Below are 25,344 nucleotides of genomic sequence, written 5' to 3'. Positions count from 1 at the left end.
TATTAATTTTGATCCATACCCGCATATTTCAACATGGCTTTGAATATAGGAGCTGACAACTGAAAGTGAATTAAGGAGTGAATTTTGAGGGCATCCTCCCTTGAAGCAATTTGTCGTCCAGTTTGTAAAAGGAAAGAGCTATTTTGCAAATATTTGATAAAAGTCTTCACCTGTCTAAAAAAAATAAACATCACAGGACTGGCGTAATCCAGTACATTTGGGTGAAATCACTTTAAGGTTGCACGTTACTTCATTTTCTTCATTTGTAAATATTTCATCATGCAAAGAAGGGTTTACCTGCCCTTCCCACGAGTCCAGAATTAGAAGAAATGGCTGCTCTTTCACATATGTCTTTTTTACTTTCTCCAGGTATTTCTTATGGAATTGAGATGTCAGCTTTCCTGATGAAGAACGTGTTACACATATATTTCCGAATTTAGAAGTGAGTTCATCTACTTGACGTTGCACTCTTGGGCCAAATAGTCCTTTTGGTTCTAATAATAATAAATATAATAATAATGAATGTAATAATAAATATAATAATAAATATAATAATAATAATAATAATAATAATATCAATTTTTAAAAAATGAGAAGGCATTAGGATTCGAACGGGGGTTGTCTGGATGACAACTCAGCATCCAACCATATGAGCTACGATGTTACATAATCTAATGCTTCCCTATTGGGCACCTAACGGAAGTATGTCACAAACAATAGCAAATATTTCCAAAACGATGGGTCATTGGCCACCCATACCAGGTATGACTTTAAACAGTACGTCTTGTACTTTCATCTCACACAATCTTATTTAATTCGGTGATATACAGAGCGTGTCCTCTCCTTGTTAGTCGATTGAGCCAGGGACATAGACTCTTTCTTTTATGTTCAGTCTTCGACTGTAATTAAATTTACGTCGCGACAAATACAGTATGTGCTACTCCTGCGAATGGTATTTCAATATTTGAATAATATATTGATATTACTAAAAAAAAACACTGTTACAGTACGTACAAAGAAGTGAAAATAACAAGGAAAATTACTGTATCTACAAGAAAATTCTGTAAAGAAGTGATTTTGGGGACCTAGTTTGTCATTTATTAATCATTTTAACCCATAGTTCCAGAGTCTGAACCTTCTAGCGGAGGTTTCATTATCTGTAGGGAATTTAATTACACTCATTTTCCGACAGGGGACAGAGGGACAAGTGGTAAGCTCATCACCTCAAATGCAACATAGTATGTAACTAAGGTATTACGAGGACGGGTGAGAGGAGAAATTTAGTCCAGAGGCTCTAATCTAGGCTTGGAGGTCTTTAATGTGCCGGAAAACTCCGACACGGGACACATGGCTTAAAGTCTCTCCTGGAGGACTTGCTCTGCGGGTTTTTGCGCCCTGAAAAACCCATTGACCACAGCCAAGTTTGAACCAGGAATCGTAGATGGGAGGTTAATATTGAAATGGATTTGAGGGAGGTGGGATATGATGGTAGGGACTGGATTGATCTTGCTTAGGATAGTGACCGATGGCGGGCTTATGTGAGGGCAGCAATGAACCTCCGGGTTCTCTCAAAACAATTGGGTCCAGAAGAGAGCGCTTGACCTGTAGAACATTGGGGAAGATTTTATTTATCGTACTCGAATATAATACTTTTATGGGGATAGTAGCCTGTATGCAAAAATATACTCACTAAAAATAGCAGTAGAAATAGTATCAAGAAAAGGGGACTGTGAGAAGTCTTCTACAGCAGTAAATTTCAACATTTACTAAATAATATACAATATAAACACAGGTCTCATATTACAATCTCTTATCCTATGCTCATTTTTAGGGAATTGTGTACAATTTTCAAAGTGTACTACATGATATCAAGGACCCGACAACGCAAGAAGTGAGAGAAGCAATGAATCATCGGCTTCCCACCAAAAAAACAGCGTCCCTCAAAATAACCTTGATTGGATAAAAGAAATGGCTGCGGAATATATTTTATCAACAGTAATCTTACTAGAGGTTTTGATTTATCTAGAGAAAATCAAACTCGAGTGGGATTTAATTTGCTATCACACGATTAGAAGAAAGAATATAAAGGTTAGAAGAAATAAAGTACTCTAATACAATAAAATATCAATTGACTTACGAAAATACTAAACTGTCTTCAAATGTATTATTGTACAGGCTCATCATTACAAATATTCCGCTAGATGACAGTAGTGTGTTATTATGAGCTGTTCTCTTGTTACCAGTTGTGCCAACTATACAATCTTCATTGAACTCTATGGACGATTACTAGTCGAGAAGGCTTTGTTAATTCAGTTTCATTTTTATTAAAACAGTTGCATTCTACTTAAATTATCAATATATATTAGACAATCTCTGATACGTGACTATCCATAATCTCATACAGAGAAGCTATAACATAACCTAAATAATATAAAAAATATAAACGATAGAACATTTTAATTAACGATGATGAAATAAACATGAATCATTTTAAAATGTACAATTATTGAATGTACAATGTTGGCAAATATACAAATGCTAGGAAGGTGATAAGAATTGTAGGATAAGCAGCCATGATTGGTCGAAACACGTCATTTCATACCGCTTTATTGGTCAAAAGTAGTATGACGTAGTAAAAGTGTAACAGTCAAAGTAATTAGGTTTCTCCTAACTTTCTTGGTACAGAATAGTCTTTGTTGCAAAAAGTGGTCATTGAAATAAATCTAGGCGAACTTCAAGGTTGGCTTAGTGCTAAATCGCTGCACTTTTTGGCTAGGAGGCCCGAGTTCAAATCCCCTAATTATTCACCCTGAATTTGTAACTTGTGTTGGGCAAGCCCGTGGTCCAAGTTTCACAAGGGTTTTCTCCAGGTATTCCGATTCCCCTTTGACATCCCAATTTTCCATCATCATAATCATCATAATCATCATCATAATCATCATCATCATTTATTGTGAATTTAATGTAGAACCGCCGCTTTTGTTGCGCTCTGGATAGTCTCCAACGAACTAAATGATCCACGCTTTTTGGAACTAGCGACATCTTTGAGCTATGCTTGTAGAGTTTGGGCGAATAACGGCAAGTTCAATCCCTGTCATTACACTACGGCAAATAAACAGAAAAGAAATAACTCTAAGCGTCCTTGAATCAATCACAATTAGAATCCTGCAAAATTGTATTAGAATAGTAAATTTTATACACATGTATATGCAATTCCTGAACTAATATGACGTCTGTTTATTTCTTCCACAGTCCACCAACGTTCAAGACGGCGACTCCAACCTCTCGCACCCAATTGAAGCTGCAGTTGATGAGAGAGCAGCTTCAGCAACAGGAGCGTAGAGAAGCTGAACTAAGACAGCAGCAACTGGAGCGACGCCCTCCGCCTCTGACTCCCGCCCTTAAAGTGCCCCTGAATATACAGAGCGTCGATGTCCCTCCACAAGTTTTGCAAGTAAGTCTTCCATTGACATTCATTTAAGAAACTAAGTTATTGTCTCTTCTCAGTTAGGTTTCATTTAATACCGGCAGGCCCTACTCTAATTTGTACACTTCGAATTAATGTCGGCGGAATCTGTACACATTGATGGCACTGGAGCAGCGAGATGAAGAATCAACACGTTACCCCTTTTTATAATTACTCATCATTAGGGGACGGATGTTGATGAAAAGTTATCTTCTTATTTTTCACTTTAGGACGATGCCTATTAATATAGAAATCCTTTCTATGTTAATATCAATGTAAAAAAGTAATTTCTTATATTGCATTTTTTGACGTTTTCAAACTAGGTCATTTATATATTTTTATATTTTTTTCGGAATTGTTTGGTCATTTTTAATACTTTGAAGAGCTTTTAGATCATTAGGAATGCAAATCTGGCTTTCAGGTAGTAGCTCCCTGTAAATCAGGTTTGAATAATTTCAAGGAAAAATTGTTCCGGGGCTGGGTATCGATCCCGGGACCCTTCGCTTAGCGCACGAACAATTTAAGTCACACAGTATTGTGTGCACTCATAGTTGAGTTCTGGCGTCTTGTCAGCTCATGTGAGTTGGGAAAAAAAAAATGTAACTGTGTCGTGTATAGTTCCTGGGGTAGCTCAGTCGATAGAGCGTTCGCGCGCTAAGCGAAGGGTCCCGGGATCAATACCCGGCCCCGGAACAATTTTTCCTTGAAATTATTCATTAGGAATGCATTTTATATTCATCTTTACCGATAGGTCTGTTACATCATTTTCTAACCAAATAGGTCAGTAGTAATTACCTACTGAATAAGTGAGTAACAGTGAAGTTTGAGTTTTATAGTTTGGAATAGACGTCTAAAGTCTATCTCTCATTCCACAATGAATGGACGCTGCGTCCACAATTTGTTTTGTCATTTACACTTCCTCATCTGGAAGATCTGGTAACAAAAGTGAAGCGCGGAAGGAGGAGACGGAGAATGAAGGCACTGACATGGACCACCCCTGTTTGGAACACATTGTAAACCCTCATTGAAATCTATAGGTTTCCCTTAAAACCTTCATTTTTGTTGCATGTTCTTTTCCTTTATCTTAGCCAAATTCCAGGAAGTTGCCTCCTTTCTCCGAGATTTGCAGGGCAGACATTGAAACAAGGTGACTAATTTTTAAGAAGTTGTGGTGCGAGTACAGTGAATAATATTTAAATGTCATTTTCTTTTAATTTCATGTCATTTTTCCATTAGTTTAAGGGCATTTTAGATCTTTTTAAGTAGATTTTTAGGTCATCAACATCCGCCCCCTACTCATTATTGTGGATGTAAAGTAGAACATTTCCTAGAAATTACCCATAAACAATAAAAGATCGAAAAATTCAAAATAACAGTAGGCTATATTAATTAGTGTTGAAGTGAAACAAGATCGTATTGCATCCTTCATTGTGATTTCTTCAGAAAAAAAAAGTATTTAATCAACTTCCTAGTCCTACGTTATAACATATTGATGAAAGTTAGAGCTCTCTTCTCCATCTCGGTTCTGTAATATTGTTTCCGTGGTATGTAACACATGTATTTCTCCGTGCACAAATCGTTTCTGGCGTCATGCGGATTAGCATTTATTAATAATATTTAATGTAAAACACTGAGCCTCAACTCCATGACGTGAATGACCGAGGAGATTATTTCCAGCGTCATCAAAACAGATGGCGATCTCTGACCTAGAAATACTATAACAGAATTGGTGACTACTGGCATTGCTCCAAAAAAATACGTATATCTGTTACGTTAAGTAGAATTCAAAATGAGTGATGGCGTCAGGATATTCTCTTTGTTCACGTTGCTGCTCCTCATGTCAACTCCATTAGACTGAACAACTTTTATTAAGTAAAGATATTGCTAGAAGTTTGCTTTGTTAAAGCTGCTACAGACTGCATGAAAAGAAAAAAGTAAACCTTGTGGCAGAATAAAATCTGGTAATCATGTGATGACTAATGTTGTTGAAACAAAGTTTACTACGACAGTGTAGTATGTGGTTGCGTCTAATTTGCAGTTCTCAGAAAACAAATTAAGTCTCACATAACTTACTGTATAATTTTAAAATTCGGTACTAACATCCGAATTTTGAATCTCTAATCAAGCAGTTATAAAACAGAAGAAAAAAGTATTTGTATTAGTATTTAGTATTTATTTATTTAACCTGGTAGAGATAAGGCCGTCAGGCCTTCTCTGCCTCTCTACCAGGAGATTCCAACTACAATATGAACAATAAAATTACATTTAGTATTAAATTTATAATTACAATTACAAATAACATTAAAATTAGTATTAAATTTACAATTACAATTATAATAAAATCAAAGTACGAAAAGATTACCTGAATAATTAAAGCTAGATAATTTATGGTAGAGAAACAAAGAATATTTTATATTTACTGAATTACAAATTAAATCTAGAATAACAAAATTGTATAGTGATGAAATTACTGAATATTGAAATATGTTGTGATAGATTAAAGAAACTATTTACAAGAAATCAATTACTGACCAAGTGCCTAGTAAGTTTTCGTTTGAATTCAATTTTATTTCGACAGTCCCTGATGCTAGCAGGTAACGAATTCCAGAGTCTTGGCAGGGCTATTGTGAAAGAAGATGAGCATGATGAGGTGCGATGGGATGGTATTGTTAGTATTGTTTCATGACGAGAGCGTGTGTTCAGATTATGGTGGGAAGAAAGGTAAGTGAAGCGAGACGACAGGTACGAAGGAATAGAAGACTTCAAGATTTCGAAGCGAAAGAGAAGTGAATGTAAATTTCTTTTCTTATCTAGTTTAAGCCTACCTATTGCTTCCAGGGATGGGGTAATGTGATCATATTTACAAAAACGTACAAAACGTACACACAAATTATGAGCACGTTGAACTTTCATTTTGTTGTCGCTGGAGAGGTCAGTCAGTAAAATGTCCGCATAGCCGAAATAGGGAGATACAAGTGTCTGCACAAGGGACTTTTTTAAGCAAGAGGGGAGATGAACATTTACCCTTTTTAGCACATGGATAATAGAATATACTTTTCTGCAGGTATTAAGTTAGTGACACAGATTCAGCCATTTTTATGGACGAATGGGACATTTTCATCAACACAATTCTTTTGTTCTGAAGACGAAGGTATGTACGGTAAAGGAACACGCCGTATTGGAATCGAGTCACTGCTTTAGGTTTGTTGTCACATTTTAGACCTGCCAAATTTCATGCATAATGCGCGAGTCACTTGCAATAATTAGCTCGCGACTTCCGCTATCTCGCAATAACACGATAATCTACGGCAGTGATGTCAAAGCAAGCGCATTTTTCTGACCTTGACGTCGTGCGCGGGAAGCAAGCGCTAAGTATGGAAAGAGGAAGGGCTGTGTATATGAATAAGCAATCTGTTAGATTAAGAAAACAGTGGTGCACAAACTTCAAACGGAACGTGAAATTTTATATCGTTATTTTTATATGGCTCCTCTCTGTTTAATATTATCTATATTGTCTGTAAAACAAAAGTACTAACACTGATTTCTTAATATTGCACTTGTGTTTTAAATCTTAATAACATAATAGAGAGTTAAGAAGGAATATTCACTTAAATTCCATAGTAGTATAATATTATACTGTATTAAGTGGATGAAACACATCATTCATAAAGAAAGTGATATTCCAAAGAAAGAGATTGAGTATGACATGATAAGTTGGAATTTATATTGATGGTATCTTTAGCCTTACAAAAGTAATCAATAAACTAATCAACATAATATTACAGTACAAACAAAGTTACCTAGGTACTGTATCTGTTTTATGTGTAACTAATATTACATAACAAAACTCTTATCGCATTATGCTTTTAAGGTGATATTTGTGAGCAACTTCCTATCATCAGAATATTAAATTATTTTCTCGAAATCTGCTGAAGCTATAGAGCTGACATTTTTACAACACATGGGTACGTATCTTTCGCTTATGATGTAACAGTAGTTGCTTTGTTAATTCATTTCCTTACAAACAATTTGCATGCGAATACTTTCAAAATTTTCAATACACTATCTTCAGTAATACGTATATACGGTATATTAGATTTACGAAAACATTGTGTAGGGCTACTAAATAAATAGGCCTATACCTGAAAATTTCACTTTTCTATATGAAGAGTTGAGAAAATATTTCTTTTGAATAAATAAAATCAAACTTGTGAAAAATGAGTATTAAAATTAAAACTTACATTCTTATAATGCACTTATACTTCTCAGGCAAATCTAAAAATTAACATGGATACAGTTTTAATAGGTTCTCTTCCCTTTATGAATTGAATCAGTGCTGGCCATCCCTGAATGTAGCTCGACCAAGCGGCATATACTAGGCTACCTCTTTCGTCTGTCTCTTTCCTTTCCGCTGTAAAGCGCTCAGGCTCTCCTGGGCTCTAAAGGGCGCGCTTGCTCCTGTGGGCATCAATTGACATGCCTGATCTACGGTATTTAGAGATGATCGCATAACTTTCGTGTTCAATTTTATATTTTCGTCCCATTTACTATTATTATTATTATTATTATTATTATTATTATTATTATCATCATCATCATCATCATCATAATAATCATTGAAAAGAATATCCCATATTAAATTCCCATTTCTCGTATTGCATCTGTCGTAGCTTATCAGGTCTGATGTTACATGCGCTCGGCGATTGTCAAGAAAGACGTAAGACTTATAGTTCTGTAATTAGCATCAGGTCCGGAGAGCTGGGTGACCATGCAATGTGTCCTGAGTATCCAGTCCATCGTTGTGGGAAAGTTTCATCCAGAAAATTCATGACGTCCCTGTGATAGTGGAATGCAGATCTGTCTCAAAAAGTCCGTAAACCTACCTGTTTAGGCTAACAGCAAAAAACGTCGCTTTTATGACTGTTTCGTTGAATTAAAAAAGGCTATGGTTTATTTAACGATGCTCGAAGCTGCAGAGGTTATATCAGCGTCCCCGGTGTGCCGGAATTTTGTTCCGCAGAAGTTCTTTTACATGCCAGTAAATCTACTGACATGAGCCTGTCGCATTTGAGCTAGGGTTACCATGAGAAGAAATTCTATAGGAGGATATGGAATCTAACTTAAGAGGACATTGCTGAATAAAGGAGGACTTTTTAAAAATTGGTATGAACAAAAAAGTAAAGATAAAAACAATGGCTCACCTTAGTTTTCTCACTAGTTGCTGGATCAGTATTACATCTGTACCCTACTTATCGGTGGACCCCTCTTTGTGCACAAGAGCCTGAACAGACAAACTTATATCTTGTAACAAATAACTATGGAACTGTTCACAGGACATGACCTTGTAATTATATTTCGCAGTGATGATACCTATGACTGTCTCGTTAGCATGCGATTTCGTTCTTTTGTCCATTGGGAAAATATTAGGGAAAATACTTTCTCAGCACTTCTATTGTGACTTGGGATAAATAAATAGAATTGACATATTTTTAAAAGTTCTGAGAAAGTTTCAGTGCTCGCAGAACTATTGGAATTGAAGAATTTACACCTCTGTTTATCTAAAGTTAAATCTTTGTCCAAATTAACTTGATTGACATATTTTTATACATTGCAGAATAAAATTGATAAAATAGCTTAGAATCATGAATAGTGACATTTTTAGAGTGTAAGAATTCAATGCATGTCAATAGGTCATCATATTTTATGTTTTTTACGTGCTCCAGCTTCAACCATTGAAAGCAGTTAAATTCTTTCATATGTTTTCACCATTTGTTTAGATATTCTATGCATAATATCGCACATAATTCAATATTAATATTAATTCTAGTTGAAATGCGAAATGCCGGACATTTCAAATTAAAAAAAAGCCTGTCGGATAGGATAAAATGTTTAAAAAAGAGGACATGTCCTCCTTTTGCCGGACGGATGGTAACCCTAATTTAAGCACACTTAAATGCCATCGACCTGGGCCGGGATCGAACCCGCAAACTCGAGCACTGGTCAGGACTATACCGACTACGCTACCTAGGCCGACCTGTTTCGTTAATGTTCGATAATTCTGTGTGGATTTTTAGAACCACATATTACTAAGTTATCTCAATTTATTTTCATACTTGAAATGTAAATTTATATTCGTCGTTAAACACAGTTTTATTCAAGAGGGAATTTTATTATTCTCCTTAAGTCAGTTCATTATATGAAGAAAGAACTTGAGTTGAAAGTGATTATTGCCAGAGTGCATTTCTATTAACAGCTGAAAATTGTAAGGTCTGAGCGACAATACCTTGCGCAATATACTCCATACTGTGGAATGAGAAGCATCTCCCAGTTCTCTCTATTCGCTCGCTTTGTTGATTTTTGTCGACAACGTTGGAACACTTCCCAAATGCGATTCACATTTTCAAGGTTAGGTCTCCCTGTCTTTCTTCCCACACAACCAGTTTCAACGAACGATTTGTGTCAGTAATAAATTTATTTTCTTGTTGGCGCCGACTCCCATGAGTGGCACGGAACCATTGTTAACACGCATTGGAGTCTGAATTTCATTAGATTTAAATACATCTATGATTTACCATTTTCCACAACGCTGCACTAGCGTCAGCGTAGGTATATTCATCGAAGCATTGCGCAAAGAAATAAGAAATGTTACTGATTGTCATAAAAACATTAAATCCGTTGCGCGACACCCCATGAAGTGCCAAAGCCGACCAGTTGGCTGCTGGCTTCACGCACACATGCCTCAGCAGAGGTGAACTTCTAAAAACCACTTAACTAGCACTTTTACGCCCATAGATCCTCAGCTCCTATATCCAATATGCGTCCCATGTCTCTGAAGAGCCATTACCAAAATGCGTCCCGGGTCTCTGAGTTATTACCAAAATGCGTCCCATGAAAAACAGGCTGCAGTTCGTTTAGCGTTACCCAGTGTGCAAAGCGAGGAGGCGAACTGCTTCACACCCCAAAAATATTGTTAATCATATTTAAATCTGTTCATTATAAAATTACCCTTTTGTCCTCTTTCTGGTACAGCTCCAATGTTAGACGTTTAGTGCTAACATTTTGTGAAATGGGAATTTGAAACCATCTAGCAACTGTACAGTTTTGTTTCTATTGCTTAGAGAAACCTCCATCTTAGCGGGAACTAACGTGAACTGTAGTACATTACAAGGCTTAACAGTTTATTTTAAAATATCCATTGTTGCCATCAGACTAGACAGTGAAAATATCTTACAGGTATCGATCTCGTTAACGCCATCTATCGGTCATATATCTTTATTATTATTATTATTATTATTATTATTATTATTATTATTATTATTATTATTATTATTATTATTATATGTTCAACAAGTTGCAGTGTTGTCATAATATATAGGTATCGATCTTATTAACGCCATCTATCGATCGTATATCTTAATTATTATATGTTTAATAAGATGCAGTGTTGGCATCATATTAGACAGTAGTGATATTTTCCACCAAAGTAAATTCGACACACTTCGGCATTATTAAACATACAAATGGATGGAACTCGGGACGCAGGAGGGTTGTTTTCATCATAGAACCACAGTCTACTATATACAGTCGCGAAGCTTGAGGTGATTTTTTGCAAATCTCGTGATAAAGCGCTCCAAGCGGTTAGCAACTAGAAACAATAGACTGTCCACGGTCGACTTTGGACTGTGTCGTATTTCCATCGAGTGCTAGCTCGTTGCGTATTTCACATTGATGCTTGTGAAATGTTCGTTATTGGTTGTAATGAAAATGTTAATGGCTAAAATACAATAATTGGAATAATAATATTTTACTAGAGACGTAGAAAAATTAAGTTTGTTTTAATGAAATTTATTGATCACGTTTTATTTTCAATTCTGGTGGGATTATTATTGCTTAGGCCTACTTTTTTTTTCAAAGGATATGTTTTTAATTATAGCTGTTAATTTTTTTTTATTTCTATTTGTCACTTTACTAGAGACGTAGAAAAAGTCTGTTACAATATAATTTATTGATCACGTTTTATTTCCAATTCTGGTGTGATTATTATAGCTTAACCTCATCTCACTTTGTTAACTACGTAAGCCTACACTACAAGTACCGGTACACGTAAGTTACTCCATTAATTCATATTTCCATTATTATTGTTGTAAAGGGAAATGAAAATTAATATTTATTGGTTTCATAGTTAATTATCGCTATAATCTTGAATGAGTGAAGCTATTATAGTAAATTTCAGTTCGTTTTGCACAAACAAAAATAATATTAACCTATTTCTTGCAGGTATCTTCGAGTTTATGGTGGAATTTAATATACTTCATTAAAATAATAAATTAACGTTATACATTTAATATTTCAATGATGGAAGGAAGGTGTTAATTTTTCCAAAAGAACACAACTAAAGTGTAACATATTTTGTCTTCTACTAGGAGAGAGATCTGCGATGATGAGGCGATAGTAGCGATCCTAGTGGTGGGCAACTACCCATGTTTGCATTTTTACTACATATTGAGCTTCGCGACTGTTTATAGTAGACTGTGATAGAACCTCGGACGCGCAATATTTGCAGGTGAAGTACTAAAGTTGCGCAGCAGAAGTAGCGACGTGTGACCGTACCTTTACCATACCGGTACTGTACTGTTTTAATGTTAACCTTTTGTATCTAAAACTGTGAAAAAATATCACTACTGCTGTACTGTGGCACTCTTACAGTCATACGCCTATAGTGATGGAATTGTAAGCATTCTGTATGTTTACTGCATTTTGTTTCTGTGCTTATCTATCTGGTAAAAAAAAAAGTACCTTTATCGTGGAGACTTCCTGGACTCTAGTGTGAAGGCCAGCGGTCACATAAACAAACACTAATACCTACGTATCTGCAATTTAAGAAATTTCTCTCATGTAATGAACAAAGCTCGGAACTTGGGGACTTGTGTCTTTGCACGTGACTAAGCGACCGGACTTCAATGTCAACATATTCCCGCTTCCAGCACGGAGGTACTGTCAGGTCTACTACAAAAGTGGTTTCTGGCTCCAACAACATATTGATAATATTATGGTAGGTTGAAACACGTAATTTCATAGCATATATATATATATATATATATATATATATATATATATATATATATATAATAAAAATAAACATGAGAAATATATCAAATTTACTGTTCTGCTGTGTACATTTTATTACAGTGTATGACTACCTACATTCGAAGATTTTTCGGTAGCAGACTTAAAATACTGAATGTTTTCATTGTTACTGTTTTCTGTTCGATTTTCAGCAGTTGCTAGCTGATCTCATATCTGAGAAAGATAAGTATATTCTAAATTTTTCTCGAAAATAGTTTTCAATTAGTGTGTCACTACTAGGGCAAGCCCCTCTACGTTTCGATCCATGGCTATGGACAGATTTTTCTACAATTTGAGGGACTGCAATGCCTTTCAATGAATTTCGTTTACAGCCTCTAGTTAGTGTGTTGCACAACTTACAAAATATAAACTCTCCATTCGAAAAAAATAATGTATCTCCTCCGAATTCTCCACGAAATTCTGTATCTTAAATTTAAAACAAAATGTATTTTCAAACTTCTATAATACCCATTCGAAATAACACGTATTTTCTATTTCCTCAAACAGACCGTTTACCTTTAATTCTCTGAATGTCATTGGCTTCGACATAACAGTTTCTTCGTCCGTCTTCCTGTCATTAGTTGTGGCCACTTTCTTAGTACACACGACTGTCCCTGAGCACTTGCAGCGTGAGCTTTGTGTACGTTGTACCTGTAGCCTTACTCATGCACACGACACAAGTCCCCAAGTTCCGAGCTTTGGTAATGAATTTATTTCCTTACTTGTTTAAACTGGTTTATTTTACGAAGCCTTATCACCTGCCATGGTTATCTAATATCTGAGTGAAATGAAAGTGACAATGCCAGCGTAATGTGTCCAGGGTCTAGCGCCGGTAGTGCCTGGAACTTGTCCCAACCACAATTCGAACCCGGGCCCGCTCGTTTCACTGTCAGACATGCTAACCGTTATTCCACAGCTTATTTCCTTACTGAGTTTGTGCTTAATATGAAATAAATTTATTAGAACAGCACCAAGATACATGTCGTATACATACATTTATATGAATATTGTTATCTTGCAAGTATACGTAGTTTTCTTCAACTTCTGAACAATTTACTTCAGTGGACTTGAGATGTTTTTCAATTCAGGTATTCAGTTATGTAAGGAGTTCGTTAAAAATATAAAGACGAAAGATGTCGGTTGGAGCAGTGAGGAATACAGTGACAAATTGATGAGAACCGTTGGCAGCCTTTAATATAACCTTGGGATCTGTATCTGCGCTGCGAGTAGCTAAGTAACACGAGGAATCACTGTGTGCGTCAGCATATTGTTTCAAAGGATAGAAGAATGAAGATTTGACATTAATTACACGAATGAATTACCGTAAGTAATGCATGGTGGTAGGTAGCCTGGGAACTCGATTAACAGTTTAACATTGTGTTTATTTTATGTGTTAAAAGAAGTTTGTAATTTGTTAATTCTTTTTTATTTTTTTACATAAATTAATAATAATAATTATTACTATTATTATTATTATTATTATTATTATTATTATTATTATTCAGCAGAGTCCGTATAGGTCAGTTTCTATCTGATGCTTTTCCAATTCACTGCGGGCTAAAGCAGGGAGATGCACTATCACCTTTATTTTTTAACTTCGCTTTAGAATATGCCATTAGGAAAGTTCAGGATAACAGGCAGGGTTTGGAATTGAACGGGTTACATCAGCTTCTTGTCTATGCGGATGACGTGAATATGTTAGGAGAAAATACATAAACGATTAGGGAAAAGACGGAAATTTTACTTGAAGCAAGTAAAGCGATAGGTTTGGAAGTAAATCCCGAAAAGACAAAGTATATGATTATGTCTCGTGACCAGAATATTGTACGAAATGGAAATATAAAAATTGGAGATTTATCCTTCGAAGAGGTGGAAAAATTCAAATATCTTGGAGCAACAGTAACAAATATAAATGACACTCGGGAGGAAATTAAACGCAGAATAAATATGGGAAATGCGTGTTATTATTCAGTTGAGAAGCTCTTATCATCCAGTCTGCTGTCCAAAAATCTGAAAGTTAGAATTTATAAAACAGTTATATTACCGGTTCTTCTGTATGGTTGTGAAACTTTGACTCTCACTCCGAGAGAGGAACATAGGTTAAGGGTGTTTGAGAATAAGGTTCTTAGGAAAATATTTGGGGCTAAGCGGGATGAAGTTACAGGAGAATGGAGAAAGTTACACAACGCAGAACTGCACGCATTGTATTCTTCACCTGACATAATTAGGAACATTAAATCCAGACGTTTGAGATGGGCAGGGCATGTAGCACGTATGGGCGAATCCAGAAATGCATATAGAGTGTTAGTTGGGAGACCGGAGGGAAAAAGACCTTCAGGGAGGCCGAGACGTAGATGGGAAGATAGTATTAAAATGGATTTGATGGAGGTGGGATATGATGATAAAGACTGGATTAATCTTGCACAGGATAGGGACCGATCTCGGGCTTATGTGAGGGCGGCAATGAACCTTCGGGTTCCTTAAAAGCCATTTGTAAGTAAGTAAGTATTATTATTATTATTATTATTATTATTATTATTATTTTAATTAATTAATTAATTTATTTATTTAATCTGGCAGAGTTAAGGCCAGTAGGCCTTGTCTTCCGCCCAGCCAGACTCTTAATTCTAATTGAATACAATTGGTTACATAGTTATTACATTAATAACTAGACCATAAAACAACATGAAAGTAAATAATGAAAGTTGGATAAGTAATGTTAGTGTGACAATAATAAACATTGGTGAGAAATAGTGATAATGATGATAATAATAATAATAATAATAATAATAATAATAATAATAATGAGATAATTTAAATATTTATTCTGTGATATATATCAATTTGTGCAGTTATTTTCTTTTTTCTTTTTATCGTGTGTTTAGTGTGGAGAGTTGTGTTCCGATTATAATTTATGTGTTCAGTTTGCATATTTTTTGTGGATGTTTAGTTTGCATAATTTATGTGTTTAGTCTGTATTGTTTTTCGTGTTTAGTTGGTATAATTTGTTTATGTATTTAGTTTGTAAGTGTATAGTGTAAGCTCTCTTGGACTGGCTCCCCAAGTGTAGTAGACCTTCAGCTCACCCTACACTCTCCTGTATATATATATATATAATCATTAAACATTGAGAAATCTGAAAGAGCTATTATTGTTAACAAGAATTGTTAGAAAAATATTTTGTTAGTCTATTCTTAAATTAGTTTGATGTCTGACAGTCCCTGACATTACGCATAGTGTAGAAGTTAAAAATTTTATCCTTAACTTCCCAAACCTGAGCTTCAGTATTCTACAAGATATATTGAGTCCAACCGCTGTTATCTAGACGCAGCATCCTTCTCGACTAGACTTCCTCTTACGTATCAAATATCCGATATAGGCCTGCTGCATATGGCAGATAAGCCACATGTTCTAACATGCACAATTTCGTCGCTTTCTTTTTTCCTGCTTCAGATTAGCAACAGCTCTGGTAGCATATGAGCTAATGGCTATAAACTAATGACCTGCTCTCTGCATCTCATATTCTGCAGGCAGTTTTGTTCTGTGATCTTGACTTTTACGCTTCCACTATAAAATGAGACTACGCCAAAAATCTCTTTGCCAGATTATCATCAAAGTTTGTTCTCGGAATTCTCCTGAGTACTTGCCTTCAATTAAACGTGACGAAATACGTGTGTATAATTAGTGCCATTAACGTCGCCTGGATTGCTGTAACAGATTGATCAGAATATGACATATACAGTAGGAAGAAGACTCATTTCCAGAATGGGATCTTCAATTCTGTATTACATTTCATAGAGCTATTAATAATATATACCATACCGTCATGTCAACTGATGCCCATAGGTGCAAGCGCGCGCTTTAGAGCTCAGGAGAGCCTGAGCGCTTTACAGCGGAAAGGAAAGAGACAGACGAAAGAGGTAGTAAATGCCGTTTGATCGAGCTATATACAGGGATGGCCAGCACTGATTCCATGGATAAAGATAACTTATAAAAAAACTATATCAATGTTAATTTTTAGATTTGTCTTAGAAGTATAAGTGCATTATAAGGATGTAAGGTTTAATTTTAATGCTCATTTTTCAAAAGCTTGCTTTTTTTTATTCAAAAGGAATATTTTCTCAACTACTGTACAGAAAAGTGAAATTTTCAGATATGTTTATTTAGTAGCGTTACAGGTACTGAAACAATGTTTTCGTAAATCTAATATATCATAAAAACGTAATACTGAAGATAGTACATTAAAAATTTTGAAAATATTTGCATGGAAAATCTTTGTAATGAAATTAATTAACAAAGTAACTACTGTTACATTATATACAAAATATATGTGCCGATGTGTTGTAAAGACGTCAGCCCTATAGATTCAGCAGATTTCGAGAAAATAATTTATTATTCTGATGATAAGAAGTTGCGCACCAATTTCACCTTAAAAGCATAATGCGATAAGAGTCTTGTTATGTAATATTAGTTACAGTTAAAACATATACAGTACCTAAGTAACTTTGCTTTGTATTATAATATTCTTTGATTAGTTTATTGATTAATTTATAAGGTTAAAGATACCATCAATATCAATTACAACTTATATCATACTCGATCTCTCTCTTTGGGGTGGGGGATATCACTTTCTTTATGAATGTTGTTTCATTCAGTTAGTACATATAGTTGTACTATTATGGAATTTATGTGAATATTTTTTCGTAACTTTTTATTATATTATTAACGTTTAAAACAGCTGAAATTGGTGTTAATACTTTTGTTTTACAGACAATGATAATATCAAACAGAAAGAAGCCATATATAAATAAAGACATAAAATTTCACGTTCCGTTTGAAGTTTGTGCACCACTGTTTCCTTAATCCAACAGGCTGCTTATTCATAATTCTTCCTCCTTCCATAACTAGCGCTTGATGCCCGCGCACGACGTCAAGGACAGAAAAATGCGCTTGCTTTGACATCAATGCAGTAGACTATTATTTAGACACCCCAGCCACACAGAGAGGCCAGCAGAATCGGGTGGGAGAAATCGAGATGCGACATAGCCACTCGATCGGACAGTATCGGCGCTAGACTCTGGAATTATTTCGCCGACATTATCACCGACGCGAGATAACCATAGCACTTGATACGGCGTGGTAAAATAACCAATTAAAACATTATTTGGGGATGCTAACTCCTATAAAATATAAGAAAACAGAAGTTACAACCACGCTCATATAAATAGCCTTACTTATTGGAAAATGAAATTAGAAGGGCAAATGATTCTATGAATTATCTAACATTCGCTTTATACTTGGGAAAAATCTCGGAAAAGGAAACAACTATATAGAGTTCGGAGTTCAGAAAATACCATTTGGTATATTGGCGTTTTTAGCGGACATCCCCCGTCCTTGTAATGTAACAAAAGGAAGTTATTTACGTATTTTGTAATGTATATAATCTATGATATAAGTATTCTGTTATTGTAAATATAAATAAATTAATACCTGGTCGATCATTTAAGTTGATAATGTGAAGAAAAGAGCTTTTTGAAAATAAATGTTTCTAATAAAAGTTACTGGATTTCAAAGGGGGAACCAAACTTAATTTTTATGTTGTATTTGGAAGATAATTTTCAGGGTGATTTTAAGGTCAATGTGTATTTTAAAGGGACGCCTATATTTTACTCCAGTCCATCCGGTATATAAGTGTATTTATAAGCAGTATAAAACGTTTGTATTTGAAGAATTGCTTAGTTACAGTATTTAGATTTATTTATGTTGCTATATACGTTAGAAAATATGTAAATAATTTATTTAGTTATGTTACAAAGAGGGGGATGTCCGCTAAAAAAACGCCTATGTACAGCAGTGGCCAAAGAAACCTGACCGACCCTTGTAGCTGATTTCAGAGCCTTGTTCGCTCCAGAGCACGATAGACTGGTAACTAAGACTTTCGTGGTTCGAATCCTGCCTGGAAAGGAAACTTTTTTTTGTTCCTTATTCAAATTTATTCCCAATACTTTTCGATTGCAGCGATATTTTACTACTTAATTAACTTATTATTCCCAGAACATGAATTTTAGCAGAAATCGAAAAGTATTGGGAATAAATTTGAATATGGAACAAAAAAAAAAAAAAAAAAAAAAAAAAAACCACTTTTTCTTCCCAAGCAGGTTTCGAACCATGAAAGTCTTAGTTACCAGTCTATCGTGCTCTGGAGTGAACAAGGCTCTGAAATCAGCTACAAGGGTCGGTCCGGTTTTTTTGCCACTACTGTACATACGTACCCAACGGTATTTTCTGAGCTACGAACGCTCTGTAGTCGGCCGAAGCAGGACTCGAACCTACGTTCGAGCACATTCGCGGGTCAAAAATCCTTCGGGATATCTAGAGTTAACTGCATCCTCAGAATTATCTTAGCATTTGGTAAGTTTTTTTTTTCGTGAAATCTGAAATAAACTATTACAGTAGTTGCTACTCTAGCTGGGAAGTATTGAGCTGCCAGGGTGAAGGCCAGTGTATTCCACCACTGGCGGATTGCGTCATTAACGAAAAGATTGCTCGCAAACTATCAACAAACCCCTTCCGTATCGCTGAAACCAGCGTCTTCAGTATGTTTCCGATTGTTATACGAGGCACGTTTACGTCACTGTGTGAAAGTCATGGCTCATACTTCCTATTCTTTCCCATCCTTTCGATCTTCTAAATTTGAAAATAATTTTTACATACTTTATTATTGCTTTACAGATGTGTATATACAAAGAAACACTGAAATATGCTTAGAATAGGGTTGGACTCGCTAGGGGTAATAAGGGAGGTAAATTGTGAGAGGGGGTTAGAGATGAAGTCAGTTCCAAACACAGAGGTAATAACATCCCAAGTTAAATAACTGAGAATTTTTTAGTGGGTTATTTTACGACGCTTTATCAATATCTTAGGTTATTTAGCGACTGAATGAAATGAAGGTGATAATGGCGGTGAAATGAGTCCGGGGGTCCAGCACCGAAAGTTACTCAGCATTTGCTTCGTATTGGGTTGAGGGAAAACCCTGGAAAAAACCTCAACCAGGTAACTTGCCCCGACCTTGGTCACCTGGTTTCGCGGCCACACGCGCTAACCGTTACTCCACAGGTGTGGACTGAGAAATTTTATATAGGCTCTTTCAATACATATTATATTCGACAGAACTCTCGGTAATGCATCCTTTCTCATCACCTTACTCTCTAAACCAAATTATTAAACGTCAAACTTACAGGCCATATAGGATTCTGCAAGGTGTGACAGTGTTCATAGCATGTTTTGGCTCGTGTGGTAAGGTGAAACAATACAAGAATTCGCATCAGATGACTGTAATAAGCGTTCGTTTGTCATTGAGTTGCAATTGTATTCGACATGGAATTGTGGACCGCAGAGCAACGTGCTTTCACAGTAGAGACTTATTTCAATAGTGAGAACTATCCAATGCTACACAGCGTGTATTCAGGTTACACTTCAACTTGAGTCTCCATGGGAGGGTGCCAGACGCTCGCACCATTGCAAGGGGGGTCAGTTTCTCTAGAAGATTAGAGACACTGCATCTGCCTTCAATCATGAAACACGACGGAGTGAAAGGACTCTGAGAACACCGGCAATGATTGAAAATGTTCGTGCTCTTATCACACGAAGCCCAAAAACATTTCCTCGATGACACTGCGGCTTTGGACATTCCGGATCGATTGTCTAGAAAAATCTTGCTTCAGGATGTCAACTATTACCCTTATAAACTCCAAATCTTACAAGAAATTAAGCCCCAAGATTTGCTATCACGCGAACACTTTTGCAAGGCCATGTGAGATCTCATTCGTCAGAATCCATACATTTTACAGAATTGATCACGCTAGATTCTAGATGAATCTCACTTCGAGTTATGTTACGTGAACAAGCAGAATATACGTCACTAGAGTGATGTAAACCCGTAGCAATCACACACTAAGCCTTTGCACAACTTCTGTGTGACAGTGTGGTGTGGTGGTGTGGAGGTGCAGCCTTTGTAATCGAGCCCTTTTGTTCAGTGGACAATGAGTGTCAAGCTGTGATTGTCAACAGTATTCGTTATTGCACGATGTTGCAAGACTTATTCTTTTCTCACCTACTTATGCTGAAAGTGAATATTGCACACTGTGTGCTTTCAACAGAATAAGCCGATGGTGCATATGGCAAGAATATGCATGGGCCGTTGCGACAGACTTTATACAGAAAGTTATTTGTCGATATGGTGACTTGCCCTGGCTGTTCCGGTTCCCGGATCTGTCATCTGCTGAATTAATTCTTTTGGAGGTACCTCAACAAGAAGTCTTCCAAGCACATCCTGTCACCATCTTGGAATTGAAGAACCGCACAAGAGCTGCTGTCAACATTATTCCTGGCTATATGTTACGGAGTGTAGTGGGCGGCTTCCAACGTCGCTTTGAAGAATATGTGGTGAGGCGTAGCAATCATTTTCCAGAGGTCATCTTCAAAAATCGATAGGTAAATGGCATTCCTTTCTCTTGCATTTGAAACTGAGAGAAATAAATAAATGACAGATGTTCATTTACGCTGTGAGTTTAAAAATACGCTATGAACGCTGCCACACCGTACGTTACCGTAAATTTTTAAACAAAACAGCACTCAGTTCATAACAGACACTGATCTTGTTTAACTGTGACAACCCGTAAATTACATCAACCTTCCTTGTGCAGCGTAAGCTATGACTTCGAAAGCGGCAAACGGAATGGTTATTCAATTAGTAGTATAACGAGACATCTTGATTCTTTTTTGTTATTATTTTTGCCCCCAAATTGCATTCGAAGCTACACTTTTAGGTAGTTCTCTTTCATAATATTTTTCGAGAGGAGTTCGATCGCATATTGCGAAACTTTTCCTTTTGGGATCACCCAAACAGCACCCCTACGGTCGGGCTCAAACCTCCCAACGATTGTGGCCTCTTTGTATATACGGCAATAGCCAGTTGAAGCAGTGCGTTGTTTTCGCGTAAGGACAGTCTTTCTCACCGCTTGTAACACTCAGAATAAAATAACACTTGCGCTCGGACAAGTTTTTGTGGTACCTATGGATCTGCATTTGGTAAGGATGAAAAGCAACGTTTTTTTCTGAATATACAGAGCAAAAATCACATTTCTGAGATAAGTGGTCCGCATTTTATACTTTTTAAAATACTAGCAATAATGATCTGTTTGGATCTTTTGAGGTAGTATTTTATGTAGCCTATGTGTATGTTTTATATAATGTAAAAGTGGGTCGTGGGGAATACATATAATATTTGCCGTTGAAGTCATTTGCTTCTTTCCCCAAGTCATATAGTTCGCCATGAATCGTTGGTCGGTGGAGACCAGAGTCGGGTTGCGGAAACATTTATTCGTAGTAATAGCACAGTCGAGTATACTGGGTGTTCAGTTCAAAGTGTGTCATGGCTCGCTGTATGCCGTCATGTGGCTAGGCGATGAGCCTAGAGAATTCAATCTTCCTACACTTCCGCAGAGGCGTATTACCTATGTGCGAGAGAAGTTGCCTAGCAAGTACGGCGTTCATTCTAAAGAGTGTTACCGATACGTACGGTGACGCCGGTAGTGGCAGGAATGTGAACTGTTTCGAAACACGTACTGAGGTGAGTTTTTTTCTTACTGTCGAGATATGGGGAGAGGATTAAGACGATTACTTACGTATTTGTTGACATTAACTTCGACGGTCAACATGGACACGGAGCATTTGATTTGTATTGTGGAATGTTGCCGTACGCAACCGATGATAACAAATATCCTGTGTACGACTTGGCTTCGCAAAACACAGTTCGAAAGAGGTTATGGTAGCACACAGACCGTACAGACCGCCATCTGTTGCTACGACGTTCAAGTTATACCGTACACGTTCTCAAGTTCAGATTGAACTCCTTGATTAACAGACAACTTCTCTGACATAAAAGCTTAAACTCGCTTCAAATCGCTGACTCACAACAGTGACGTCATGACACGCTTTGAAATGAACACCCAGTAGAGAGTCACGAAGCTCAATACGTAGTAAATATGCATCCATAGATAGTTGCTAACCACTAGGATCGCTACTATCGCCTCGTTACAGACAATGCGAAATAATACCTGCACAGTCTGTTGTTCCTAGTATCCTCATAAACCCAAGCTTCGTGACTGTAGATACTAGACTGTGGTAATAGTGTTACTGTCGTTCAGTGAGACTTGCGGCTTTGGGCGAGCCGTTAGTGCCGTATTCCAGACAGGACGATATCTAATAGGATGAATCTATGAAGAAATGTATGGTCGTCAATAGAGGTATAACAGTTCCCGGAAACATTTCGTACGCCTGAAAATATCTAGCGACTCCGTGTAACTCTGCAACAAAGTCACAGAGATCGGTTCATCGCACAGTGATCCGAAATGAAAATCAAGCTGCACAAAATCAGTAACTTTTCTTCTATGTCAGGGGTCGGCAGAACGTCAACACAGGTGACGTCATATGAAATGCAGCTCGCCTTGCAAGACAAGGGGTGGTAGGAAGTAGTAGACTGAACCCCGCTCCCCGTATAGTCTTGAAATAAGTAACGAACTATATGATGTCTCAGCGTCCTTCTGATGGATTTGAAATTACTCGTCAGCCTATCCTGATGTTTCAATTAGTGAAGTGAAATCTGGTTCTCCATCGTAAGTTGCAGTTTGTAATTGCTCAAATGAATGTTGGTCCGTCCGTCAATCGGGAGCGCGCTCTACATCTAACGTTTCATTTTTGAAAGAAATTGCTCACATATGCAAAAGAAGACTGGATGAAAGAGAAATGTGAAGAAATTGAGGATCTAGAGAGAAAAGGAAGATATGATTTAATGTACCGCGAAGTAAAATGTTTGGACTTCACAAATAAGAACAGGAAATTCATGTTGTTGATAGAGAATGACATCGGAAATGAAATAACAGTAAACAAGGAATACTAAACAGATGGACGAAATATGTAGAAGAGTTATATAAAAAAGAAATCGTCCAGATGACTTACCTATAGAAGACGAAGAAGCTGTATCAAAAGACGAAAAAGCATTTTCTATTTTGAGGGAACGCACAGGTGAAATTACTAAATCTTACAGTTTTCATTTTTTTTCTCAAAGATCAAGGACACCAGAATAAAATTATGTGACACGTTTCCTTATTAAGATGCAATAAATGGCAGGAATTTTTTTCAACGTGATTTTCTTTAATTTTCGACGTGTGGAACTATTTATATATAAATTAATTAAATTAATATGTAAATGGTTCCACACGTCGAAAATTAAAGAAAATCACGTTGAAAAAAATTCCTGCCATTTATTTCATCTTAATAAGGAAACGTGTCACATAATTTTATTCTAGTGTCCTTGGTCTTTGAGAAAAAAAAAATGAAAACTGTAAGATTTAGTAATTTCACCTGTGCGTTCCCTTAAGCGAAGAAGTTGAGTCACAATTGTTATTATTATTATTATTATTATTATTATTATTATTATTATTATTATTATTATTATTGAATTTTACTTCAAATCTTGGGGAACAGCTCTTAATGAAGAGTACAACAGTGTGATTCATCTTTCCTCACATTATGGAACCGGCAAGTGAGAAGTTAACTACGTTAAGATGAGTGTTTCTGTATTGATGACACCACTGTACAAAACCCACAAAGAGCTTTTTTTTTTTTTTTTTTTTTTCGTTTCTGGTTGATCTTTCCAATTTGCGATTAAACTTAAGTTAATTTAGTTAAGTAGAATATTAAATTTTTACTTGATTCTGTTACGCATTTCTTTATAAAATTATTTTCTGAGCTGTGATGCAAACTATAAATAAAATATACGTCATTTGGCATAAGATCTCGACACTTGTATGATTCGAACCACACATACCAGAACACGGTGTGCATACCTATGAACGAAATAGAAACACCTGTGTCAATTTTTTGGCGCACAGCTTACTTCTTTTTTGCTCCCCTCATCGTCTCTTGTCCGTACCACAACTTCATCTACATCATTGAATTTACAAGGCGTAAAGGAATTGTTTGTTGTACCTACGAATTATATTTTCATTGCGTCCGACAAGGGAATTTAGTCAACTGTTTTCTTAAAATATGCTAGTAAACATTTCATTTATCTTTTTTCTTTGAACTCGAGCAAAATTGTAAATAACTTTTCTGTTCGAAATACCCCAAAGACTAATCCCTTAAAATTAACGACTTACAATGCACACTATATTATTGTCGTTTAGTCAACTGTCCAAGGACAGGTCTGAATCTCACAAGTGAAATCACCACTCATGAGGCAACTAGGCCAGCAGATAATGGGGTATGGTGGCCAGTTCCTTTCCCCCTCCATTGCATACACCGACGATTAGCTGCATATTACAGAAATCAGACTTCAGATGCATAGAAACAATTGTTCTTCCTGTGATATATATCGTCACGTGAGATGTACTGCCTGATAATATATACATGTATCAGCTAGAACCTCTATCAGAGGCAGCACACCAGCCTATATTATTGTTCGCAATTAATTTTTCCGCTCAAAAAATATATTACGTACAACCTAAAATAAAATAAGGATTATATGTATCTTAGTTCAGGATTCCAATTACTGTACACACTTTCTAGCAACGATGATAAAATTATGAAAGTATTCTATCATCTATAGCAGAGATGGGCATTGTGCCTCACTTGAGAAATAATGCCTCACTGACCTTCACAGAGCTTATCGCTCTGAGTGACATCATCTT

The 25,344-nt window shown here is 36.2% G+C and overlaps 1 protein-coding gene across 3 annotated transcripts in view; it reads left to right on the top strand.

Moving 5' to 3' along the window:
- The window catches only part of Mitf (transcription factor Mitf), a 539,922-nt gene that overhangs the window by 115,267 nt on the left and 399,311 nt on the right, over positions 1-25,344 (top strand). For all 3 annotated transcript variants that reach the window (XM_069837055.1, XM_069837054.1, XM_069837056.1), the window contains exon 2: positions 3,253-3,454. In XM_069837055.1, coding sequence (XP_069693156.1) covers positions 3,253-3,454 — 202 coding nt within the window. The remainder of the gene's footprint in view (positions 1-3,252; positions 3,455-25,344) is intronic.

Source organism: Periplaneta americana, chromosome 10 (assembly GCF_040183065.1).
Source record: "Periplaneta americana isolate PAMFEO1 chromosome 10, P.americana_PAMFEO1_priV1, whole genome shotgun sequence".
NCBI lineage: Eukaryota > Metazoa > Arthropoda > Insecta > Blattodea > Blattidae > Periplaneta > Periplaneta americana.
Note: the sequence above shows the minus strand (reverse complement) of the source record. Positions and strands in the feature narration are given on the sequence as shown.